This window comes from Mercenaria mercenaria, chromosome 9 (assembly GCF_021730395.1).
Source record: "Mercenaria mercenaria strain notata chromosome 9, MADL_Memer_1, whole genome shotgun sequence".
Taxonomy (NCBI): Eukaryota; Metazoa; Mollusca; class Bivalvia; order Venerida; family Veneridae; genus Mercenaria; species Mercenaria mercenaria.
This window is the reverse complement of record NC_069369.1, coordinates 67,976,456-67,997,850: the sequence shown is the minus strand read 5'-3', so window position 1 is coordinate 67,997,850 and position 21,395 is coordinate 67,976,456. Positions and strand designations below refer to the sequence as shown.

Below are 21,395 nucleotides of genomic sequence, written 5' to 3'. Positions count from 1 at the left end.
ACTTTCCAAATATGACTTTTCTTATTTTGACTGGGGCAGTCTTTTTTTGAAAAGTCAAACTGCACGCAGGAGTTGCTTCCCTTCAACTACAGAAATCTCTACCTTTAGGTAAGGGAAATCACTGCGCAGAAGATTGAAGAAAAGAACTATAATTTCATTTGTCCGATAACCTTATTTCTAAAGCATCAACTTCAATTACTTATGCAGCATTATCGTTAATTTAACACATTTAAATATACAGTAACCGAAAATAGCTTTTATAAAACATTCTCCAAAAACACAGTATGTGCAGTAAGATGCGCATAATGCCACTTTAAGACAGGTTAGACTGTATATACATATAATGGGAAAAGTGACCACGCCCTCTGGTGGCTGTGTATTTTAGGGAATCAAAATTATTTTAACACTCTTGGTAGAGTCACAAAAGAACCATTTGAGTGAAACTATTTCACAATCAAACCAGCTCTTTCATAGTCAAGAAGATTTTTTAATTTTTGTTGGTTTTTGTTGTTGTTTTTATTTGCTGGATTTAACGTCGCACCGACACATGATAGGTCATATGGTGACTTTCCAGCTTTAATGGTGGAGGAAGACCCCAGGTGCCCCTCCGTGCATTATTTCATCACGAGCGGGCACCTGGGTAGAACCACCGACCTTCCGTAAGCCAGCTGGATGGCTTCCTCACATGAAGAATTCAACGCCCCGAGTGAGGCTCGAACCCACATTGATGAGGGGCAAGTGATTTGAAGTCAGCGACCTTAACCACTCGGCCACGGAGGCCCCTAAGATTTTTTAAGTTTCCAATATATACATATAGGGTAAACTGACCATGTCGCCTCAGTAAGCGGTAATATTTTTTGACAAATCAAGATAATTTTAACACTCTTGGTAGAGGGTTACATCAGGACCATTTGGATGAAATTATTTCAAAATCGTACCAGCCATATAGAGGGAGATGTTGTTTTTAAAATTCTATTTTTAGCCCTTGCGGCCACTACGTGCATCTAAAGTGAACCATTTGAACAACTTCGGAAGAGGACCATCCAGGCCAAAGTTTATTAGCTTCCACCAAATGGTTTCAGAGGAGATATTGTTTAAAGAAAGTGTGGATAGACGGACAAATGCCAGACTGTGAGCAATCTCAATAGCTCATCCCACTTTGTGCTCAAATGAGCTAAAAATAAAGCTCACAGTACGGTTTTCTTCTTTTATATCAGTTGTCGGATTGTAGTCATTTTCATCATTTTTTTATCTCTATCCAAATTTTGCTTATTTCAGGATTTGACAAAATACATTATAATCTCTATGTTACCATCACACACTGTTATGTTACTTGGTTATGCTTCCAAAGGATCTTTTCAGCAGTATTTAAGTGTCTTGTAGCGGATGTAAGAAGTTTCCCCACATTTGGACTCAAGTGGTTTTTTTTAAGTTTACTTTTTCCTTTTACTCTTCTAACCTCCGACAAAAGGGAATTACAAGTTAAACTCAATGATCTAAAATCATGAAAACATGCTTCAGACTGAATGTAAATGAAATAAAAATAACTTTATTTCCAAAAAGCATTAAAAAATACAAACATGAGGGTCATGATGACCCTGGATCACTCACCTGAGTAATATGAGCTACATGTTTCAAATGTCAAACTGATGCTAAAACATTAAAAAAAGTAGGTCAGTAGGTCACATTCACGGTCACTGAAAGTCAGTTTTAAAATTGGTGTGCAAAACTGAATATGTCATCCAAATTTCAAGGCTGTATCTTAAAAAACAAGAAAGTAGGTCAGTAGGTCAAGTTCACAGTCAAATGACCCCTACTTTGGGTCATCAGGTAATTTTAATTAAACAGTCTAGGAAATATGATCAGATAATTTTTGAAGTATTTTTTCCCATATAACTCATATAACAAGTAACCCTAAGCGGGGCCTCTTTTCATCCTATGGGCATAATTTGAACAATCTTGGTAAAGGACCACTAGACAATGCTACATACCAAATATCAAAGGCCTAGGCCTTATACTTTCAGGCAAGAAGATTTTAAAAGTTTTTTTTCCTGTATAGGTCTATGTAAAATTTGGTACCCCCAGGGCAGGGCCTCTTTTCACCCAAGGGGCATAATTTGGTAGAGGACCACAAGGCAATGCTACATACCAAATATCAAAGGCCTAGGACCTGTGGTTTCAGATAAGAAGATTTTTAAATATTTTTCTTATATAGGTCTATGTAAAACTTGGGACCCCCGGGGCAGGACCTTTTTTCACCAAAGGAGCATAATTTGAACAATTTTGGTAGAGGACCACAAGGCAATGCTTTTTTTTTCTGTTAGATTTAACGTCGCACCGACATATGATAGGTCATATGGCGACTTTCCAGCTTTAATGGTGAAGGAAGACCCCAGGTGCCCCTCCGTGCATTATCCCATCACGAGCGGGCACCTGGGTAGAACCACCGACCTTCTGTAAGCCAGCTGAATGGCTTCATCACATGAAGAATTCAACGCCCCGAGTGAGGCTCGAACCCAAATCGATGAGGGGCAAGTGATTTGAAGTCAGCGACCTTAACCACTCGGTCACGGAGGCCCCCTCACAAGGCAATGCTACATACCAAATATCAAAGCTCAATGCCTTGTGGTTTTGGACATGAAGATTTTCAAAATTTTCCTTATATAAGTCTATGTAAACCATGTGACCCCCAGGGCGGGGCCATATTTGACCCTTGGGAGATAATTTGAACAATCTTGATAGAGGACCACTAGATGATGCTACATACCAAATATCAAAGCCCTATGACCTGCAGTTTTGGACAAGAAGATTTTTTAAATCTTTCCTGTTCTGTATGGAATTCAATTCTTTGAATAATTCTGAAAGGGGACCAAGCAAAAATCATTCCTATAAAGTTTGGTGTCATTCTGCTCAGTGGTTTTTAAAACGAAGATTTTTTTAGAAATTGTTGAAGGACCGATGACTGACGATGGACGACGGATATTAAGCGGTCACAAAAGCTCACCCTGAGCCTTTGGCTCAGATGAGCTAAAAATCAGTAAAAAGAATCACTACCAGGTAAATAAATTACTAGCAAACTATAAAATATTTTCATAATAAGGAACACAGAAAAGGTTCACAGTGTGACCCTAAATAATGTTCTTTCTTATCAAGACAATAAACCCTGTTTTGCTTAGCTATGCTTTTCACAACTGAATAAAACGACCACTCTGCTTCTTGTGTTTTGACAGTGAAACCTGATGAAGTCACTCCAACCCGCATACATCACAAATATTTGCTTAACACCATTAATTAATTTTGTGTGTGATTTTCAAATGTTGGTTTAAATATCTAGGCTGTGAAAATGTTTTTCTACATATACTGCAAGATAATTTCCTTGAAACGTTATGCACTGCAATTAAATGCTCATCTAAATCTTCAGCCGATTTAAATCCCTTGTGGCATAAATCGCATATCGTGTGATTTTTCCTTCGACATATGATTTCATGATCTTTCAAATTGTATGTAAATGAAAATGCTTTATTGCAGGTTTTACACTTAAACTTGGTTTCTGGATGATGTTCTTTCCGAATATGGCCTTCAAGTAGATTTTTCGACTGAAACAGTTTTCCACATTTTTCACATACTCGATTAACAATGCCAAAGTGTTTATGTTTCTCATGACGAGTCTTGTTCGACTTCTGCGTAAAGCGTAATTCACAATACGAACACTGATAAGCGTGGGTATCTCCCTGATGAACTCTGCGTATGTGACCTGCTAACTCGTATCTCTTTCTGTAGTCTGTATTACACAATGAACACTGATACTTCCTTCCTTGGTTTCCAAATACCTTAAAAGGAGAATTTTAAAGAATGACAGGCTGCTGCATTGTCTATGTAGCTCCTGAACTGGTTTTTTTTTTCAAAACAAAACTGCGATTTCAACACTAGATTTTTGTACAGTTTCCTCTATACCATAATTCATAAAGAAAGATTCAAGCAGATTTCCATGAAACACCACATACAATATATTCAACCACCAAATAATCAAGCTTGCATACATGAATCAAACAATCTGACACAGAAAATAACATCAATTTGTACTTTTCAGTAACAAATAAATTAGTCAGTCTATTATTATCATCATATCTGTCTGTACAGAATCAAATGAAAACCCGTGAGTTAATTTATTACAATAGCACTATTACTGTCTTTTATAAAGTTAATATATGATATTTTAACATCTGACAAGTTATTTCTTTCAAAAAAAATGTCTTTAAGGTAGTTCTGCAAGTCTGATAAACCAGACGTGATAGCGTAAGGTCATATATCCGGAAAACGTAGAATAAAGCCTGAATTCAGTTTTCGGAAATGAAAATCATTTTATGAACTAGAGCTGCTTTTGAGAAAAGCATGTCTACCACAACTGCCTAATCATCTAGATTGGCATTTCTTCTCCATTAAGTATCTAAGTAAACTATGCACCAAGACCTGTACCATTGGCATCAGTATTTTCGGTAATTCAAAGGCCATAATTCCAAACTGCTGGGGCCGATTTGCCTAGTTATCAAACTTGGCCAAGGACTTACTGGCAAACACATGTTGTTCAAGTTTGGTGGAGATCTGATGAGAAATGTTCTACTTAGAGTGCAGACAAGATTTGTGACAGACAGACACACACACACACATGCGGAGGAGTAAATCAATATGTCTCCCACACCACTGTGTGGTGGGAGACATAATTAATGAAAACCTGTGAGTTAATTTATTACAATAGCACTATTACTGTCTTTTATAAAGTTAATATATGATATTTTAACATCTGACAAGTTAAATAATTCAAAATAATGACGGGGAATTGTCTTAAAATTATCTTGAAATGTGCAGTTCACTTTAAATATGCTCAAATATCTCAAAAGTAAGCACTCAGACCTACACCTTTTATTTCACCACATTGTAGACCATATGTTTATTAACGATTGTGAGAAGTTTCACTAAAATCTACATTGTAGAAAACTTTCTATTTGTGAAAATGTTATGAAAGTCCCCAAATTGTTCAAATCATTCTTGCAAAAATTAAAACACACAACCCTATATTTTCTTTATTTGCTGAATTTTCTTAGTATATTCTGAAGTTTTGAAAAACAGGTTTTAATCAAATATCTACATTGTAGAAATAATTTTGACTCGAACATGCAGAACTACCTTCATGTAGTTTTGCAAATGTGTATTATCAACAAATATGAAGCTGATAAGCATTTCTGGACTTTGTCCGATTTCAAAATTGACTGGGATAATAATAAAATACACAATAATGCAAATATCATATGTTATGTTAAACTTTGTTTAAATCTGTTACGGTTTGTTGCATCATTTCTAAATTCTTTTTAAATGCTTTTCCTGAAGATAACATAGAGCAATTTCTGTTCATACAGTTTATTTCTTCAAAACCACAACTAGCAACAGTTTATTTCTTTCAAAACCACATTTTGTCCTAGTTTTTTTATATTTCAATGACAAGTCCAACAGGGAATCTTCCAATGTTACTGTGACATTTGTTTATAAACTGCCATCATTTGATACTCTTGGGCAACTCTTTCATAATTCATGATAAATGTAGTTACAAAATGGATGAGGGCAGGATCTGATCTGGACCTCTCCAAATTCTGTATTTGTTTGAGTCTGATACTAGTTTTTCAACAATATTTCAATCATGAAACAGCACTCTTCAAGTGAGTTCATTAACAACCATTACTGGATTCTGTAGGTCCACCGACATATTCTCTGTAACTGAGTGATTAACAACTTCCCCACACATGATTCAAAAATCCGAGAACTAATGAATTCAGACATAATGTTGTCTGTCAAAACATTGCACCCGTGGAGTAAACATGCTAGATGGCAATTCATAGTTTCGTGTTCTACATACTGAGCTAGCTCAGCGAGTTCTCCAAATTCTGTAGGAAGCATAAAGTATAGTAAGAAAGGAATACATAGCTAAAAACCCGCATTTGAATTTGAAGATTTGAAAGTTTTTGGTTCACTTCTATTTCACAATTAAACCTGCATCACAATTTAGAATTCATTCTTCATTTGTTTTGATGAGTTTGGAGTCACACTGACAAAATATAGGTTAAATGGTGACTTTTTTTGGTTTTTGATGGTGGAGAAGAACAAAGGTGCCCCCCATCCCCCACCCCAAGCACTGTTCAAGACATGTGCAAGCACATGCGTAGAACCATCAACTTCCAATCTAGATGGCTACCTCACAGGAATGCCAAACCCAAGTGAGGTTTCATACCTGAATTTGTGAGGAGTGATTCGAATTTACCTGCATTAACAACTCGGCCATGGAGGCCATCATCAAGCTTCATACCTGATTGTACTTAGCGATAATTTTGTTTGATATTCACCAGTGTTTTAAGTCCATAACCTGCTCAGTTTGCAAATATCTGAATCAATTAAATCGTTGCAGATGATAACCATTCCTCAGTAAGTGAGCCATTTTTATTATTTTGATAAACCATGGGCTAAGCACTAAACTCATTATTTTGTCCTTTACCGATAGCTAAAGGACAAGGAATGTCTGAAAGTCAGTTAATTTCATATAAAAGCCATCCTCAAGTCTTTCATAATGCTGAAAGAATTTTAACAAGAGCTGTCGCAGGAGACAGTGCGCTCGACTATTTCGATGCTGGATAGTGAAACTGGGCACACTGATGAAGCTGGAGCTGTCACTGGAGTGTTTAATGACTCCAATGTGGATGAAGATATTGGATAATCTTGAGTGTATTAAGTAATAAGAGAGATAAAGATCAAGTGTATCAAAACATTAAATAAGTATAATTCTAAGCCAAAAGGGGGCATAATTCATGAAATATTGGTGCAAGAGTAATGCACCTTGTGTCATGTGATAAGGTTGATGATGTGGAACAACTGCTTCAAGTTTGAATCAAATCCATTTTGTAATAACTCAGATATAGTGAAAATCCATCAAAATTAACCTTTAATTCTAACTAAAAGGGGAAATAATTCCTGGATTATTGCAAGGGTTATGGACCTTGTTTCATATGATGTGGGTGATAAGGCGGAACAACTATTTAAAGTTAGAATCAAATCCATTCAGTAACAACTGTTATAGAGTGAAATTGCATCAAAACTTTAATCTGAAATTATAAGTAAAAGGGGGGATAATTCATGAAATACTGTTGCAAGAGTTATGGCCCTTGTGTCATATGATGTAGGTGATGATGTTGAACACTGTTTTAAGTTTGAATCAAGTCCATTTAGTAATAACTGAGATAGAAAGTGCATCAAAACTTTAACCCGAAATTCTAGGTAAAAGTGGGAATAATTCATTAAATATTGGTACCAGAGTTATGGACCTTGTGTCATATGATGTGGGAGATGATGTGGAACAACTACATTCAGTTTGAATCAAATCCATTTAGTAATAACCGAGATAAAGTGAAAGTGCACCAAAACTTTAACCTGAAATTCTAAGTAGAAAGGGTGGATAATTCATGAAATATTGGTGCCAAAGTTATGACCCTTGTGCCATATGATGTGGGTGATGACGAGGAACAACTATTTTACATTTGAAGTAAATTCATCAAGTAATAGCAAAGATAAAGAGAAAGTGCATCAAAACTTTAACCAAAGTGCGGAGGCGGAAGGACGCCGACGCCGACGCCAGGTCAAGTAGGATAGCTCTCCATACTTCGTATAGTCCAGCTAAAAATCAGACCACTATTGAAAAAGATATGATAGTTTGAAAAAGAAAATGGCTGATCATGGAGACAGTGTGTTTTAGTGTGTTTATGACGTCATTTACACACTGCTGAAATTTTTATTTAGCAAATAACTTTTAAAGAGATTAGTTTCATATGTTTTTCGAGTGTAAGATGTAAAATCATGGTATTTTTTTCATTATAGCTGGAAAAAATAGGGAAATTATTTCACAGAAATAAGTAAATACAGTTCAAATATGTATATAGAAATTTAATAAATCCGCAATTTTTTATTAAATATCTAAAAGCTCATAACTTTCTCATTTTTGAGCCTGCTTTGAAAGTTCATTCACTTCTTTAAATAATCAGATGGAATTCACATCAGAACAACAATGTCTTTCCCTTTAAGACAAAAATTTGTGACATACAATGATACAGAATCATCAATATAGACAACCCAATAAAATATTGTTAAAATATGCAAAATTATACTTCTACCAAAAATCATTCACAGAAGATTCTGTAAAATTAGCAGAACAATGGAATTATAAGCTGAATGTTTCATTAAGTTTCATTCAAATCTTAAACAGTCATATTGGAGAAGTACCCCTAACAAATTTTATCATTTATTCTAACATGAAAAGCTAATAACCTATATATGTGTAGAGCAAAATCTATCTCGGGTTATTCTGCAATAAAGCGACCTTCAACTATGCTGCGCGCGCACCATATTTTGGCTAAATGCTATGGTGTAGTACACAGCTGTTATTACTTTTGATGAAAATACTCCTCTGATTCTCGTCTAACGTTATTTGAAGTAAGTCGTGTTAGATTCGAAATAATAATGTATCTCATCTTAATAAGGTTTACCATAGAATAACCCTGGTTTGTGTTCTTATGCATAGTAATATTATCACTCAGGCCTTCGTGATATATTCATATGCATAGGAACTCCTAACTTGGGTTATTCTATGATAAACTTAATTTTGATATTTATCATTTCCTAAATGACCTTTAAGAGGCTATATCGTAACAACAACACAATTATTTGTGTAGCAAATTACAATAAAATGCAAAAATAGTCTTCTTACTGAACATTCCTACAAACTTCTGGTTAAAATAGAAACAGCTGTCTCAGACGCATAGTCCAGGGAAACTTTTGTGATAGAGACAACAACATCCATGTATCTCAAAACATACAAGCAGGCATACAATAGAAGGATTTGCCAAAGAGAAATTTTATATTCTTTAGATATCTATTACAATGTAAGTTCCTTCAAAACAAAGTCATGTTACAAATTATCAACAATAAATGATACAGTATCTAAACATCATGTTACAGATTGCTCAATTAACCTTCAATATGACAACAGATTAAGGATTTTAATATTAAGAAAAAACACCAGTGGATATTGTTCGATATTTTTTTTAAGTAAGTACAATCATGTATACTATAATTCAAAGAAATGTACACAATACACAGAAAACATCAGGTGTTTCCATCTTTTAGACAATGATAAACACCACTGGATAATTGGAAAATGCAGCACAATAAACCTCTAAACTGGAAAAAAATTAATGTGATATATATACATGTACAATGTACATAAAAAAACAACATTTTAACGATTACTATTCGGAAATCTTAGCTGCTATTCACTGTTGTTGACTTACATAAATACAATCGAAAAAGCAAACGTTCAGAAATTAGAAGCAAGAGGGCCAAGATGGCCCTAGGTGGCTAACCTGAGTAATAACCATAACAGTGTACATATGTTTGACCTACTGATGCAGTTTTTGAAACCACATGACCCAGTTTCAAAATCATACGAGTTTTCAAGGAGATTTATAAGCATTCTGACCAAGTTTCATGAAGATTGAACCAGAAATGCGTCCTCTAGAGTGTAAACAAGATTTTGAACTAGTGACCTAATTTTAGATCTCTAGTGACCCAGATTTGAAATCATCCAAGTCTTTGTGATAACATTCTGACCAAGTTTTATGAAAATTAAATAAAACGATGTTGCCCTCTAGTGTAAACAAGCTTTTTCTTTGAGTTGACTTGGTGACCTAGTTTTCGACCCCATGTAATCCAGATATAAATTCATCCGAGATTTCATGGAGACATCATATAAACAAGAGCGCCACCAAGCGGGGCAATATACGCCCGAAGGGTTACATCAGAGGATGGGAGCAAAATTTAAAGAACTTGACTGTTGAAGCCCAAAAGACAGGAACAACAAAAAGAAGAAAATCCAGAAAAAAATTCTAAGTCCACAAAAAAATTCTAACCAGGTAAAGGTATGTCAAAATACACCTAAAAATTGTGAGGTACCATCCATGTTGTACCACAGAAAAGTAGTCTCGGTTTTTCCCTACGGCAAATAATAAAACAGTTTCAAGATAAGCTATTTATAGTAACAAAAAAGGGAAGTAAAACAAAAAAAATTATTGTAAGAGAACAAAAAAGGGATCTGCCAAATAAAAACAAGAGCACTGCAATGCAGAGCAACATACACAAAGCAAAGTCATATATGACCTTTGACCCCCAAGTGTGACCTTGACCTTGAAGTGAGTCATCTAAAACATGCGCTCTGCACGTCGCCTCAAGTGTGGTGAACATTTGTGCCAAGTTTCTTTGAAATCCTCCAAGCAGTTCAAGAGTTACAGAGCGGACACAGCAAAGTCATATATGACCTTTCACTCCTAAGTGTGACCTTGACCTTGAAGCTAGTCACCCGAAACAAGTGCTCTGCACGTCGTCTCAGTGTGGTGAACATTTGTGCCAAGTTTCTTTGAAATCCGTCAAGCAGTTCAAGAGTTACAAAGCGGACATGAAGCACACTCATATGACTAAACCCCTAAGTGTGACCTTGATGATGAAGCTAGTCATCCGAAACAAGCGTTCTGCACGTCGTCTCCATGTGGTGAACATTTGTGTCAAGTTTCTTTGAAATCCTTCAAGGGGTTCAAGAGTTACAGAGCGGTAGTGATGGGCCGACAATCGGCGACAATCGAATAATCGTCGGCGTTGCATTCATAAGCGCGATCACCGACTTGACCTTTCCCTGACCGATTAATTACTTGGCATCCTAAACAGATAATTTAGTTGTTTCTGACCTTTTTCTTTCTTGTATTTACGGTTCTTTGGGGCAATTACGCCAAGGGAAACTACTCTACGTAAAAATGCCTTCCTCCAAAGTCTTGATAGAAATTGAGGTCTTCTGTGATCACCCAGATTTTGGAAGATATATGGCTTTTACAAAATTAAGCTGGGAAATCCATCAACTTAAACTCTTGACATTAGTATGGCAGTATGCATAGCATGCCGTAAGATTTAGACAAGCATATTAGCAAAGGTATTTTCAATTTTAATTTTGTGGGATTGAAATCATTCCAGTTGTTAACTAAGAATTAATAAATCGTTAATACTGTTTTTGCTCCAAATAACTTTACTTTAATAACACAATATTACTGGATAAGTCCCTGGTGAAAATTTAAGACGAGTACCTGATTTGAAGTTTACAAATATTCACAAATATTTTACTTTTATGCTGTTAACTTACTCGTGTAATTTTAAATCCTTTTCGTGTTTAGGAAGGGATACAATAGATATAGGATATTTGATGTCTGTGTGGTTCATTTCTTAAGTAATGACATAAAACATACACTGTGAGGTGAACTTATAGATATGCAACTAGAGTAACCGATTATCCGATTATATCCGATTAATCGAATCGGTTGGCTTGTCCGATTAATCGGTTGGCAAATCTGACCGATTTGCCCATCACTACAGAGCAGACACGAAATTGCCAACGGACAGACAGACGGACGGACACCGGCGTCATAACGTAATACGTCCCTTCAGGCGTATAAAAATGCAGACGCTATTATATACACAGGGTTTTTCTTTGATTTGGCCAGATGACCTCGCTTTTAATACCAGATGATCCATGTTCAAACTTGGCCAAGACTTCACCAAGACAAATTCTCAGGAGTTTCAAACTTAAAATGTGGTCTCTTGAGTGTTGTTTCAAACTTAAAATGCGGTCTCTTTGAGTGTTAACAAGATTTTTCTTTCATCTGGCCTAGTGATCTAGTTTTTGACCCAACATGATCCGGATTCAAACTTGACCTAAAGGTCATCAAGACAAACATTCTGACCAAATACTGAAGTATCATGAGTTTCAAACTTAAACTGTGGATTTTCCTTTGATCTGGCCTACAAACCTAGTTTTTGACCCCAAATAACCCAGTTTTAAACTTGACCTAGAGATCATCAAGACAAACATTCTGACCAAGTTTCACTGTGGCCTCTAGATTGTTAACAAGGCAAATGTTGACGCACGATGGACGTCAACAGACACCAGATCATGAAACAGTCACAATAGCTCATCTTCAGGTGAGCTAAAAATACAATGCTCAGGTGAGCTAAGAATACATACTTTTTGCTGTAGCACTGCCTCTTTTCATAAGAGATAACTTTGTAGGCTAGAAAAAAGCTCTATACATTAAGTTCAAATAACATTAATTGATAAGTCAGTAAATCACTGAAAATTTGCAAGAACTTGGTTGCTGAAAGTATGCCTCAGATGCCTAACAGAAAACATCAGTCAGTACCAACTGTTTTTATAGTGAGAACTATAGTAAGGACTGGCGGCACAGGAGAAGTTGCTTGAGGATCTGTCCATATTCAGGTCTGGCAGTCCCATAGTGCTGCCAAACAAGTTTGGTACAGAACCATTCAATCCAAGGAATATCCTTTTCAAGTTTCATCAACTTCAACCTAATGGTTTCAGAGGAGAAAATATGAATGAATGGATACAGGATGGTGAGAGAGAACAATTGCCCATAGCTCTGGTGCATTTAAATATTGTATAAAAACAGTCTTTTGTTCCATCGATGCTGAGAAACATGTTTAGGGTCAGACAAGAAACACCATAATTTGTCACTTTCCATTGTATTATTAATTCTGTAAAATTTTACAAGTTTTCTTATGGCGGATCAATGATGGGCGCCATGAATATGCCTTCCCACAATTGCACACAAATGTCTTTTGACCATGTTTACCCATAGTGTGATCGTTTAAAATACTTTTACTCTTAAATATGGCCCCGCAAGTCTCGCATACAAAGTCTTCGACTTTTGGTTGATGTGACGTGTCAACGTGCCTTCGAAGACTTGTCTTGTAACAGAAACCTTTGCTACAGATGTGACACTTATATGGTCTTGAATCTAGGTGTTTGTTGACATGTCCAAGATAGCAAAGTTTTTCAAAGAATTGTTTCTCGCAGAATGTACATTTGTATTTAAACTTTTTTGAATGTTCCATTAAAAAATGTCTGCGCAGGTTATATCTGTTGTTGAACCACTTGCTGCAAATTTCACACAACAATTTCAAACCTTCGTGAATTGAGCGGAAGTGTTGCCTTAGGTCGTAAACAGCTGCAAATGATTTCTCGCACTTACTACATTTGACAGAGGATTTAGTATGAACCCGTTGATGTCTGTATAAATTTCCCCTAGATGCTGTTGAATATTTGCATATTTTGCACTGGAATGCCTTTTTTACTTCCTCATGGCTTGGATGTTGGGCGGAATTTTCTAATGAAGCCTCCGGAGGATACAATTTGCAGTTCCTGTCTTGAGCACTAACTGTCGAGGATGTACGTGACTGTAAATTGCTAAGTTCTTCATCAGTCTCATTTTTAATGTATGAACTTGTTTGGTCTTCAACAGCAGATTCCATCGATGAGAGTTTGCAACGCTGTAAGTGAGAAACAGTAACATAATTTTACTTTTCGATGTTGAAAGATCTGGAGAAAAAAATTAATTTCAGAGCTACTACATTTTCAAAGCTTAAAATTTAACAACAAGTGTATTTGCAGAAGTATTTACAAAATTATATCAATATATTTTACAGTGATAAATACAAGCCATTGCTCATAAACTCAACGTAATTTCAATTTTAGTAAAGCAACCTTTTTAGGTTACATATATTTATGTACTGTTCAATGTGTATCTTGCAAATTAGTCAATATTTAGGTTATAAACTCTGTCTTACCTGAAAAACTTATCCTTCCCAAATTATCTCCGCTGTTCTTTGAAAACCTCATAATTATGTCAGTTTTATCGCGAAACTTTATTCCTGCTTTTAAACAGCAGTACATATACCATTTTCTTTACAAACAGCACAGCTGCTACCCAATAATATGAGATGAATGCTAAATTTTCACAATGAAAAAATACTGTATTATTATTTGTTGTTATATTATTCTTCGAAAACCTCGTATAATGAAATAATTGTGTTGTAGTGTAAATGACTATTTTATATTTTCTTGTTTCAACCAAACTGCACCAACACAAAATATATATTATTGCTGAAATGACCATAATATTTTCTTGTTTCAAATGTATTACAACAAATAAAATAAATAAACAAGAAGCTGCGTTCAATAAACGCTTGATGCCCCCGGTGGCATCCTTGTCAATACAAAGCAACCTAAGTCCAAAACTAGGTCAAGGTCAAACGGAGGTCAGGTGATGTTTGAAGATGAGGAATGGTCACAGGTTTCATCTGTACTAGTATCAATTCATTCTTGTAAGCGGTATTAATGCTAGATGAAACGGTCCCATTTGGTTAACCAAGAGACAGCCCATATAAAGCAACCAAAGTCCAAAATGAGATCAGGGTCAAACTGAGGACAGGTTATGTTTGAAGATGAGGAATGGTCACAGGTTTCATCTGTATTAGTATCAATTCATTCTTGTAAGAGGTATTGATGATAGACGAAACATGTCCAATTTGGTTAAGCTCGTACGGACGGACAGGACGATCACTATATGCCTCCCGCATCAGTAGATGCCGGGGGCATAAAAATTATACTAAATGCTACATGTACTTTTAATACATGATCAAATCTTAATTAAATGCAAAGGAAGTATCAATAAATGACTAACTTAAGTGAATGTATTATGTAATTAAAAATACAGATTTTTGCAAATTTAGATTTCTGTATCTCCTAAAGTTGCCTGAAGTGACTTACGAGATTTTCGAAGAACAGCTACAATACGCTAGCTTACCGGTACTACATTTTCCTTTGTTAATGTCATGTTCAGAGAGCAAAAATGATAAATTTGTTATTTACAGTTTGTAACATGACCTTGTTCTCATTGTAATACAACTTTTACAGAGTGACTTGATATCAAGATTTTACCAAAGCAAAAGCAGGTATAATTTTTTTTGTAATTTGGTAAGGAATCAGTAAATGATAACATTAAATTCTGACAAGCAAACAATGGCTGACAGCCTGTCACAAGTGGAGCTACAATGTTTTGTGTTTTGTTACTTACTTTTGGTTCTCTGGGTTGAGTTGCTTCTGCTTCCTCTGTAGCACCGACTTCATCTTCTGCATTATCTTCAGTAATATTAGATACATTTGCTTTCATTTCACCTTTTATTTCAGCTTCATTGTAACTATAATCAACATCTGTATCTTCATCATCATCATCATCATTAAAATCATCATTCAAAGTCACATCAAATGTTTCAACCTTTACTTTTGGTTTATCTGGATTATATGTAATATCCGATAAACCTTTCATATCACCAATGTCTTGCAACTCTGCTTCATTCCGTTCATCAAGTTGCTCAGTACCTTCAGTGTCTGTTTGCACAATAGAAAAAGTTTGCTCATTGTTTTTCGTAGATGCTGAAGCAGGAATAACTTTAGCTAGTTTTACAACTGGTGCAAGATGCTGTTTTAGATTTGTCTTTCTTTTCCCTAATTGTCTCAGACTAGCGTTACATTCAGAGTAGGCACTATCTGTTTGAACATCTGTGACAGATGGACCCAGTCTGTCTGTTGTCACTGATAAATCTGTACAAGTAAATTATATTTTAACAGTCAATACATGTAACTATAAGTAAAATAAACCAAAGGCAAGACTATTTAGTAAGTTTATAGCACTTAAATGCAATACATTGTCTAATTTCTACTTCCATTGTGTCTTTAATCTGTCAAAAAACAATGCCTTAAACAAGAGCTGTCACAGGAGACAGCGTGCTCGACTATTTCGATGCTGGATAGTGAAACTGGGCACATCTGAGGAAACTGGAGCTCTCACTGGAGTGTTTAATGACTCCAACAGTGGATTTGTTTGTTTGTTTGTTTTGGGTTTAACGCCATTTTTCAACAGTATTTCAGTCATGTAACGGCGGGCAGTTAACCTAACCAGTATTCCTGGATTCTGTACCAGTACAAACCTGTTCTCCGCAAGTAACTGCCAACTTCCCCACATGAATCAGAGGTGGAAGACTAATGATTTCAGACACAATGTCGTTTATCAAATAGCCATGGAGAAAATACGCCCCGCCCGAGGATCGAACTCGCGACCCCGAGATCCGTAGACCAACGCTCTTACCTACTGAGCTAAGCAGGCGGGCTTCCAGCAGTGGATGAAGATATTGCACAATAGCTTGAGTCTGTGTCAAAAATATTAAGTAATAGGAGAGGTAAAGATGAAGTATATCAAAACACTATAAAAGTATAACTCTAAGCAAAAAGGGGAGATAATTCATAAAATATTGTGTCGTATGATCTAGGTGATGATGTGGAACAACTGCTTCAAGTTAGAATCAAATCCATCTCGTAATAACTGAGATATAGTGAAAACGCATCAAAATTAACCTTAAATTCTAAGTAAAAGGGGGCATAATTCATGAAAAATGGGTGCCAGAGTTATGCACCTTGTGTCATATGATGCGGATGATAAGGTGAAACAACTATTTTAAGTTTGAATCAAATCCATTTAGTAATAACTGAGATAGAGTGAAAGTGTATCAAAACTTTAACCTGAAATTCTAAGTAAAATGGGGAGAATTCATGAAATATTGGTGCCAAAGTTATGACCCTTGTGCCATATGATGTGAGTGATGAGGAGGAACAACTATTTTAAGTTAAAAGTAAATTCATCAAGAAATAGCAAAGATAAAGAGAAAGTGCATCAAAACTTTAACCAAATTGGTGCAAGGGTTATGACCCTTACCCTTATGTCATATGATGTCAGTGATGATGTTGAACAACTATTTTAAGTTTGAATCAAATCCATTTAGTAACAAGAAATCCAGAATGTCACAATATACGCCCGTCACAGCAAATTTCTTTACTCTAGCACCTGTATTTGCAAATGAATTTTAATTTTGTGGTTGTTTAGTAATCATTGTAAGTCTTTTGTTTCTCTAAGTCCACAGAAAAACTCCTTACCTTAAAATGCACCTAAAATTTGAAAGTAACATCTATGTTGTACCACAGAAAAGTGGTCTTGGTTTTCCCTATGGTCAGTTATAAAAAAGTTACAATATAAGTAATTTATAGTAACAACTAAGGGAAATCAATCTTAAAAAAAAAAAAAAAAAGTCCAAAAAAAAATTGTAAGTCCACACAAAAACCTTTAACAGGTAGAGATTGGTCAAAATACACCTCAAAATTGGATGCAGCATTCATGTTGTACTACAGAAAAGTGGTCTCCAATTTTCCCTACGACTAGTAATGAAAAAGTTACAATATAAGCTATTTTTAGTAACAACAAAGGGAAGTAATTTTAAAGAAGGGAACTGCACATGACACTTCGTCTCATGATGGTGTATAATTGTACCAAGTTACATCAAAATCCCTCCATGCATGAAGAAGAAATGCTTCGGACAAAGTCTTTCTTGTATCTGACCTTTGACCTCTAAGTGTGACCTTGACCTTAGACCTAGGGACCTGTTTCTTGCGCATGACACTTTGTCTCATGGTGGTGAACATTTGTGCCAAGTTACCGTATATCAAAATCCCTCTATGCATGAAGAAGAAATGCTCCGGACAAGGTTTTCATTCGTGTATCCGTTGACCTCTAAGTGTGACCTTGACCTTAGACCAAGGGACCTGGCTCTTGCGCATGAAACTCCGCCTCGTGGTGGTGAACCTTTGTGCCAAGTTATATCAAAATCCCTCTACGCATGAAGAAGACCTCTAACCTTTGACCTCTAAGTGTGACCTTGACCTTAGACCTAGGGACCTGGTTCTTGCGCATGACACTCCGTCTCATGATGATGAACAATTGTGCCAACTTTCATCAAAATCCCTCCATGCATGAAGAAGATATGCTCCGGACAAAGTCATTCTTGAATTTGACCTCTAAGTGTGACCTTGACCTTAGACCTAGGGACCTGGTTCTTGCACATGACACTCCGTCTCATGATGGTGAACAACTGTGCCAAGTTCCATCAAAATCCCTCCATGCATGTAGAAAATATGCTCCGGACAAAGTCTGTGGACGCCGCCCGCCCAGCCGCCAGGGGCGTTCCCATAATACGTCCCGTTTTTCAAACGGGCGTATAATAACTGAGGTATAGTGAAAGTGCATCAAAACTTTAACCTGAAATTCTAAGTAAAAGGGGGATAATTAATTAAATATTGGTACCAGAGTTATGAGCCTTGTGTCATATGATGTGGGAGATGCTGTGGAACAACTACTTTCAGTTTGAATCAAATCCATTTGGGAATAACTGAGACAGAGTGAAAGCGCATAAAAACTTTAACCTGAAATTCTAAGTAAAAAGGGATAATTCATGAAATACTGGTGTGAGAGTTATGGCCCTTGTGCTATATGATGTGGGTAATGATGAGGAATAACTACTTTAAGTATAAAGCAAATCCATCAAGTAATTACAGAGATCAGGAGAAAAAAAAGAAAGTGTAACAAGAAATATCTTTAAAAATGATGGTCGGCGAAATTTAATAAGGAAAGAAGTTTATGAATTTTTCATCTAACATTCATCTTTCATCTAATATTTTTCAAATTGCAAAACTAAACACCGCACTTTAACAATTTAAATAGTTCTCTTTTAATTTTTCACAAAGGTTTCGTAGGGTTGCAATTTTGTTTCATTTATCCTTAGACAAATAATTACAGCAATAGTTTGATAAAGATTCATGAAGCGGTTCATGAGAAGAGGTCATTAAACGTGTTTATATTTCTAGCTAAATTGGTCTCTATCCCCATTTGTAACAAAATAGCAGGAGACCTTACGATATTGTTACACATCGAGTTTGGTAAAAATCCATTACATTTTAGTGGTTAATCCGAAGAAAGGCATATCTACTTTTAGCTATAGTGGTCCCTAATAGAGCCCAAGTTCCTATATAAATAAATTTGGAAGAGGACCTTATAATGATGCTCCAGACCAAGTATGACAAAGATCCACCAAGCTGTTCATGAGACGCTGTATAAAGGCATTTCTAGTTTTAGCTCTAGCAGCCCCTAAAGGGGTCAAATGTTCAGCTGAACAAAGTTGGCTGCGGGCCTAATAAAGATGCTACAAATCAAGTTTGATTAGAATACATGAGAAAAAATCAATTAAAGGATTTTTTTTATTTATTATTTTTATTTATTTCTAAAATAGGCCAACTGATCCCGCTTTTGTTTGTTTGTTTGTTTTGGGTTTAACGCCGTTTTTTCAACAGTATTTCAGTCATGTAACGGCGGGCAGTTAACCTAACCAATATTCCTGGATTCTGTACCAGTACAAACCTGTTCTCCGCAAGTAACTGCCAACTTCCCCACATGAATCAGAGGTGGAGGACTTATGATTTCAGACACAATGTCGTTTATCAAATAGTCACGGAGAACATACGCCCCGCCCGAGGATCGAACTCGCGACCCCGAGATCAGTAGACCAACGCTCTTACCTACTGAGCTAAGCGGGCAGGCTGATCCCGCTTTAACAAATGCATATTCCCTATTCATGAATCTTTGGACAATGACGTCACACCTATAACAAGAGCACCGCCTTGCGGGTGCTGACGCTCATCTGATTTTTTTTGTATAATAGAAATATTGTCCTACCCATGATTTTCTAAGTCTAAAAAGGGCCATCACTCTTGCAAAAAGCAGGATAGAGTTATGTTTCTTGATGTACAGTGTCCACTTATGATGGTGAAAAACTGTTGCAAGTTTTAAAGCAATAGCTTTGATAGTTTATGAGAAAAGTTGACTTAAACATAATATTCAACCAAGAAAATGATTTTTCTAAGTCCAAAAGGGGCAATAATTATTGCAAAAAGCAGGATGGAGTTATGTTGCTTGCTGTACAGGGTCAGCTTACGATGGTGAACAAGACTTGCAAGTTTTAAAGCAATAGCTTTGATAGTTTAAGAGAAAAAGTTGACCTAAACATAAAACTTAACCAAGAAATCTGATATTTTCTAAGTCCAAAAGGGGCTATAAATCTTGCAAAAAGCAGGATGGAGTTATGTTTCTTGCTGTACAGGGTCAGCTTATGATGGTAAACAAGTGTTGCATGTTTTAAAGGAATAGCTTTGATAGTTTAGGATAAAAGCTGACCTAAACATAAAACTTAACCAAGAAAACTGATTTTCTAAGTCCAAAAGGGGCAATAATTCTTGCAAAAAGCAAGATGGAGTTATGTTTCTTGATGTACAGGGTCTGCTTATGATGGTGAACAAGTATTCCAAGTTTCAAAGCAAAAGCTTTGATAGTTTAGGAGAAAAGTTGACCTAAACATAAAACTTAACCAAGAAATCTGATATTTTCTAAGTACAAAAGGGGCCATAAATCTTGCAAAAAGCAAGATGGAGTTATGTTTCTTGCTATACAGGGTCAGCTTATGATGGTGAACAAGTATTCCAAGTTTCAAAGCAATAGCTTTGATAGTTTAGGAGAAAAGCTGACCTAAACATAAAACTTAACCAGGCAACGCCGACGCCGACAACCGCTCAAGTGATGACAATAACTCATAATTTTTTTTCAAAAAATCAGATGAGCTAAAAATGAAGGTCAAGCAAAACATACAATTGTAATTATTTCAATATTTCTGTTTCATAAGCAAAGTTTGACCGTAGTTATATCACATAGATAAACTGTATGCAGCGTACCTTCATTTCAGTGTAATGAGATTCAGTCATTATATAGCATATATATAATGAAACAGATTTCAACTGAGTTCAATATTTGCATACCATACTAAAGAAAAATATTCATATATAATAAATCAGTTAAATAATTTATAACAAATATATCAAAGCAAACAAGTACTCATTTTAATATGCAATCTGAATAAGTCACAAAAGCAAGAAACCTTTTCATATACAGACGACAATTGTAACAAGGAAAATCTTTTAAAAAGCACTTCTCTACATTTATAACAGACTCTTATCACACCCTTATTCATGTGATACGCAGACTGTATTCATCCCTTTCTTTAATTTGATATATGTTGGTATTTGAACAGGTTTTTATCATATTTATTAAACTTACTTATCATTTTGAGATATATCAATATTCTTGCTAAATATACTGAGCCAAAGTTAGCTTTAAAACTGTGAACAGCGTCGTTTAGGATAAACGCTTTGTCTACATTTCACTCAGCGTAGCACAATCAACAGAGTGAAAGAAATTGACACTCTCGTCCAATCAGGCAGAGTGTTGCATATATCTTCCATTTTGATAAATTATCTATAATGCGTTATCAAGTAGTTTGATTTGCAAACTGAAGTCACGTGGCATTAGGTAACGAAAACGAATTTAGACAGCGTTCGCCAGAAAAAACTTTAACCAAGGTGTGGACGCGGAAAGACGCTGACGCCGGGGCGAGTAGGAGAGCTCTCCATATACTTCGTA

At 35.8% G+C, this 21,395-nt stretch overlaps 1 protein-coding gene across 2 annotated transcripts in view; it reads right to left on the bottom strand.

Moving 5' to 3' along the window:
* LOC123547376 (zinc finger protein 14-like) overlaps nt 1-21,395 on the bottom strand; it is a 47,830-nt gene that overhangs the window by 14,714 nt on the left and 11,721 nt on the right. For both annotated transcript variants that reach the window (XM_053551650.1, XM_053551651.1), the window contains exon 3: nt 15,063-15,589. In XM_053551650.1, coding sequence (XP_053407625.1) covers nt 15,063-15,589 — 527 coding nt within the window. The remainder of the gene's footprint in view (nt 1-15,062; nt 15,590-21,395) is intronic.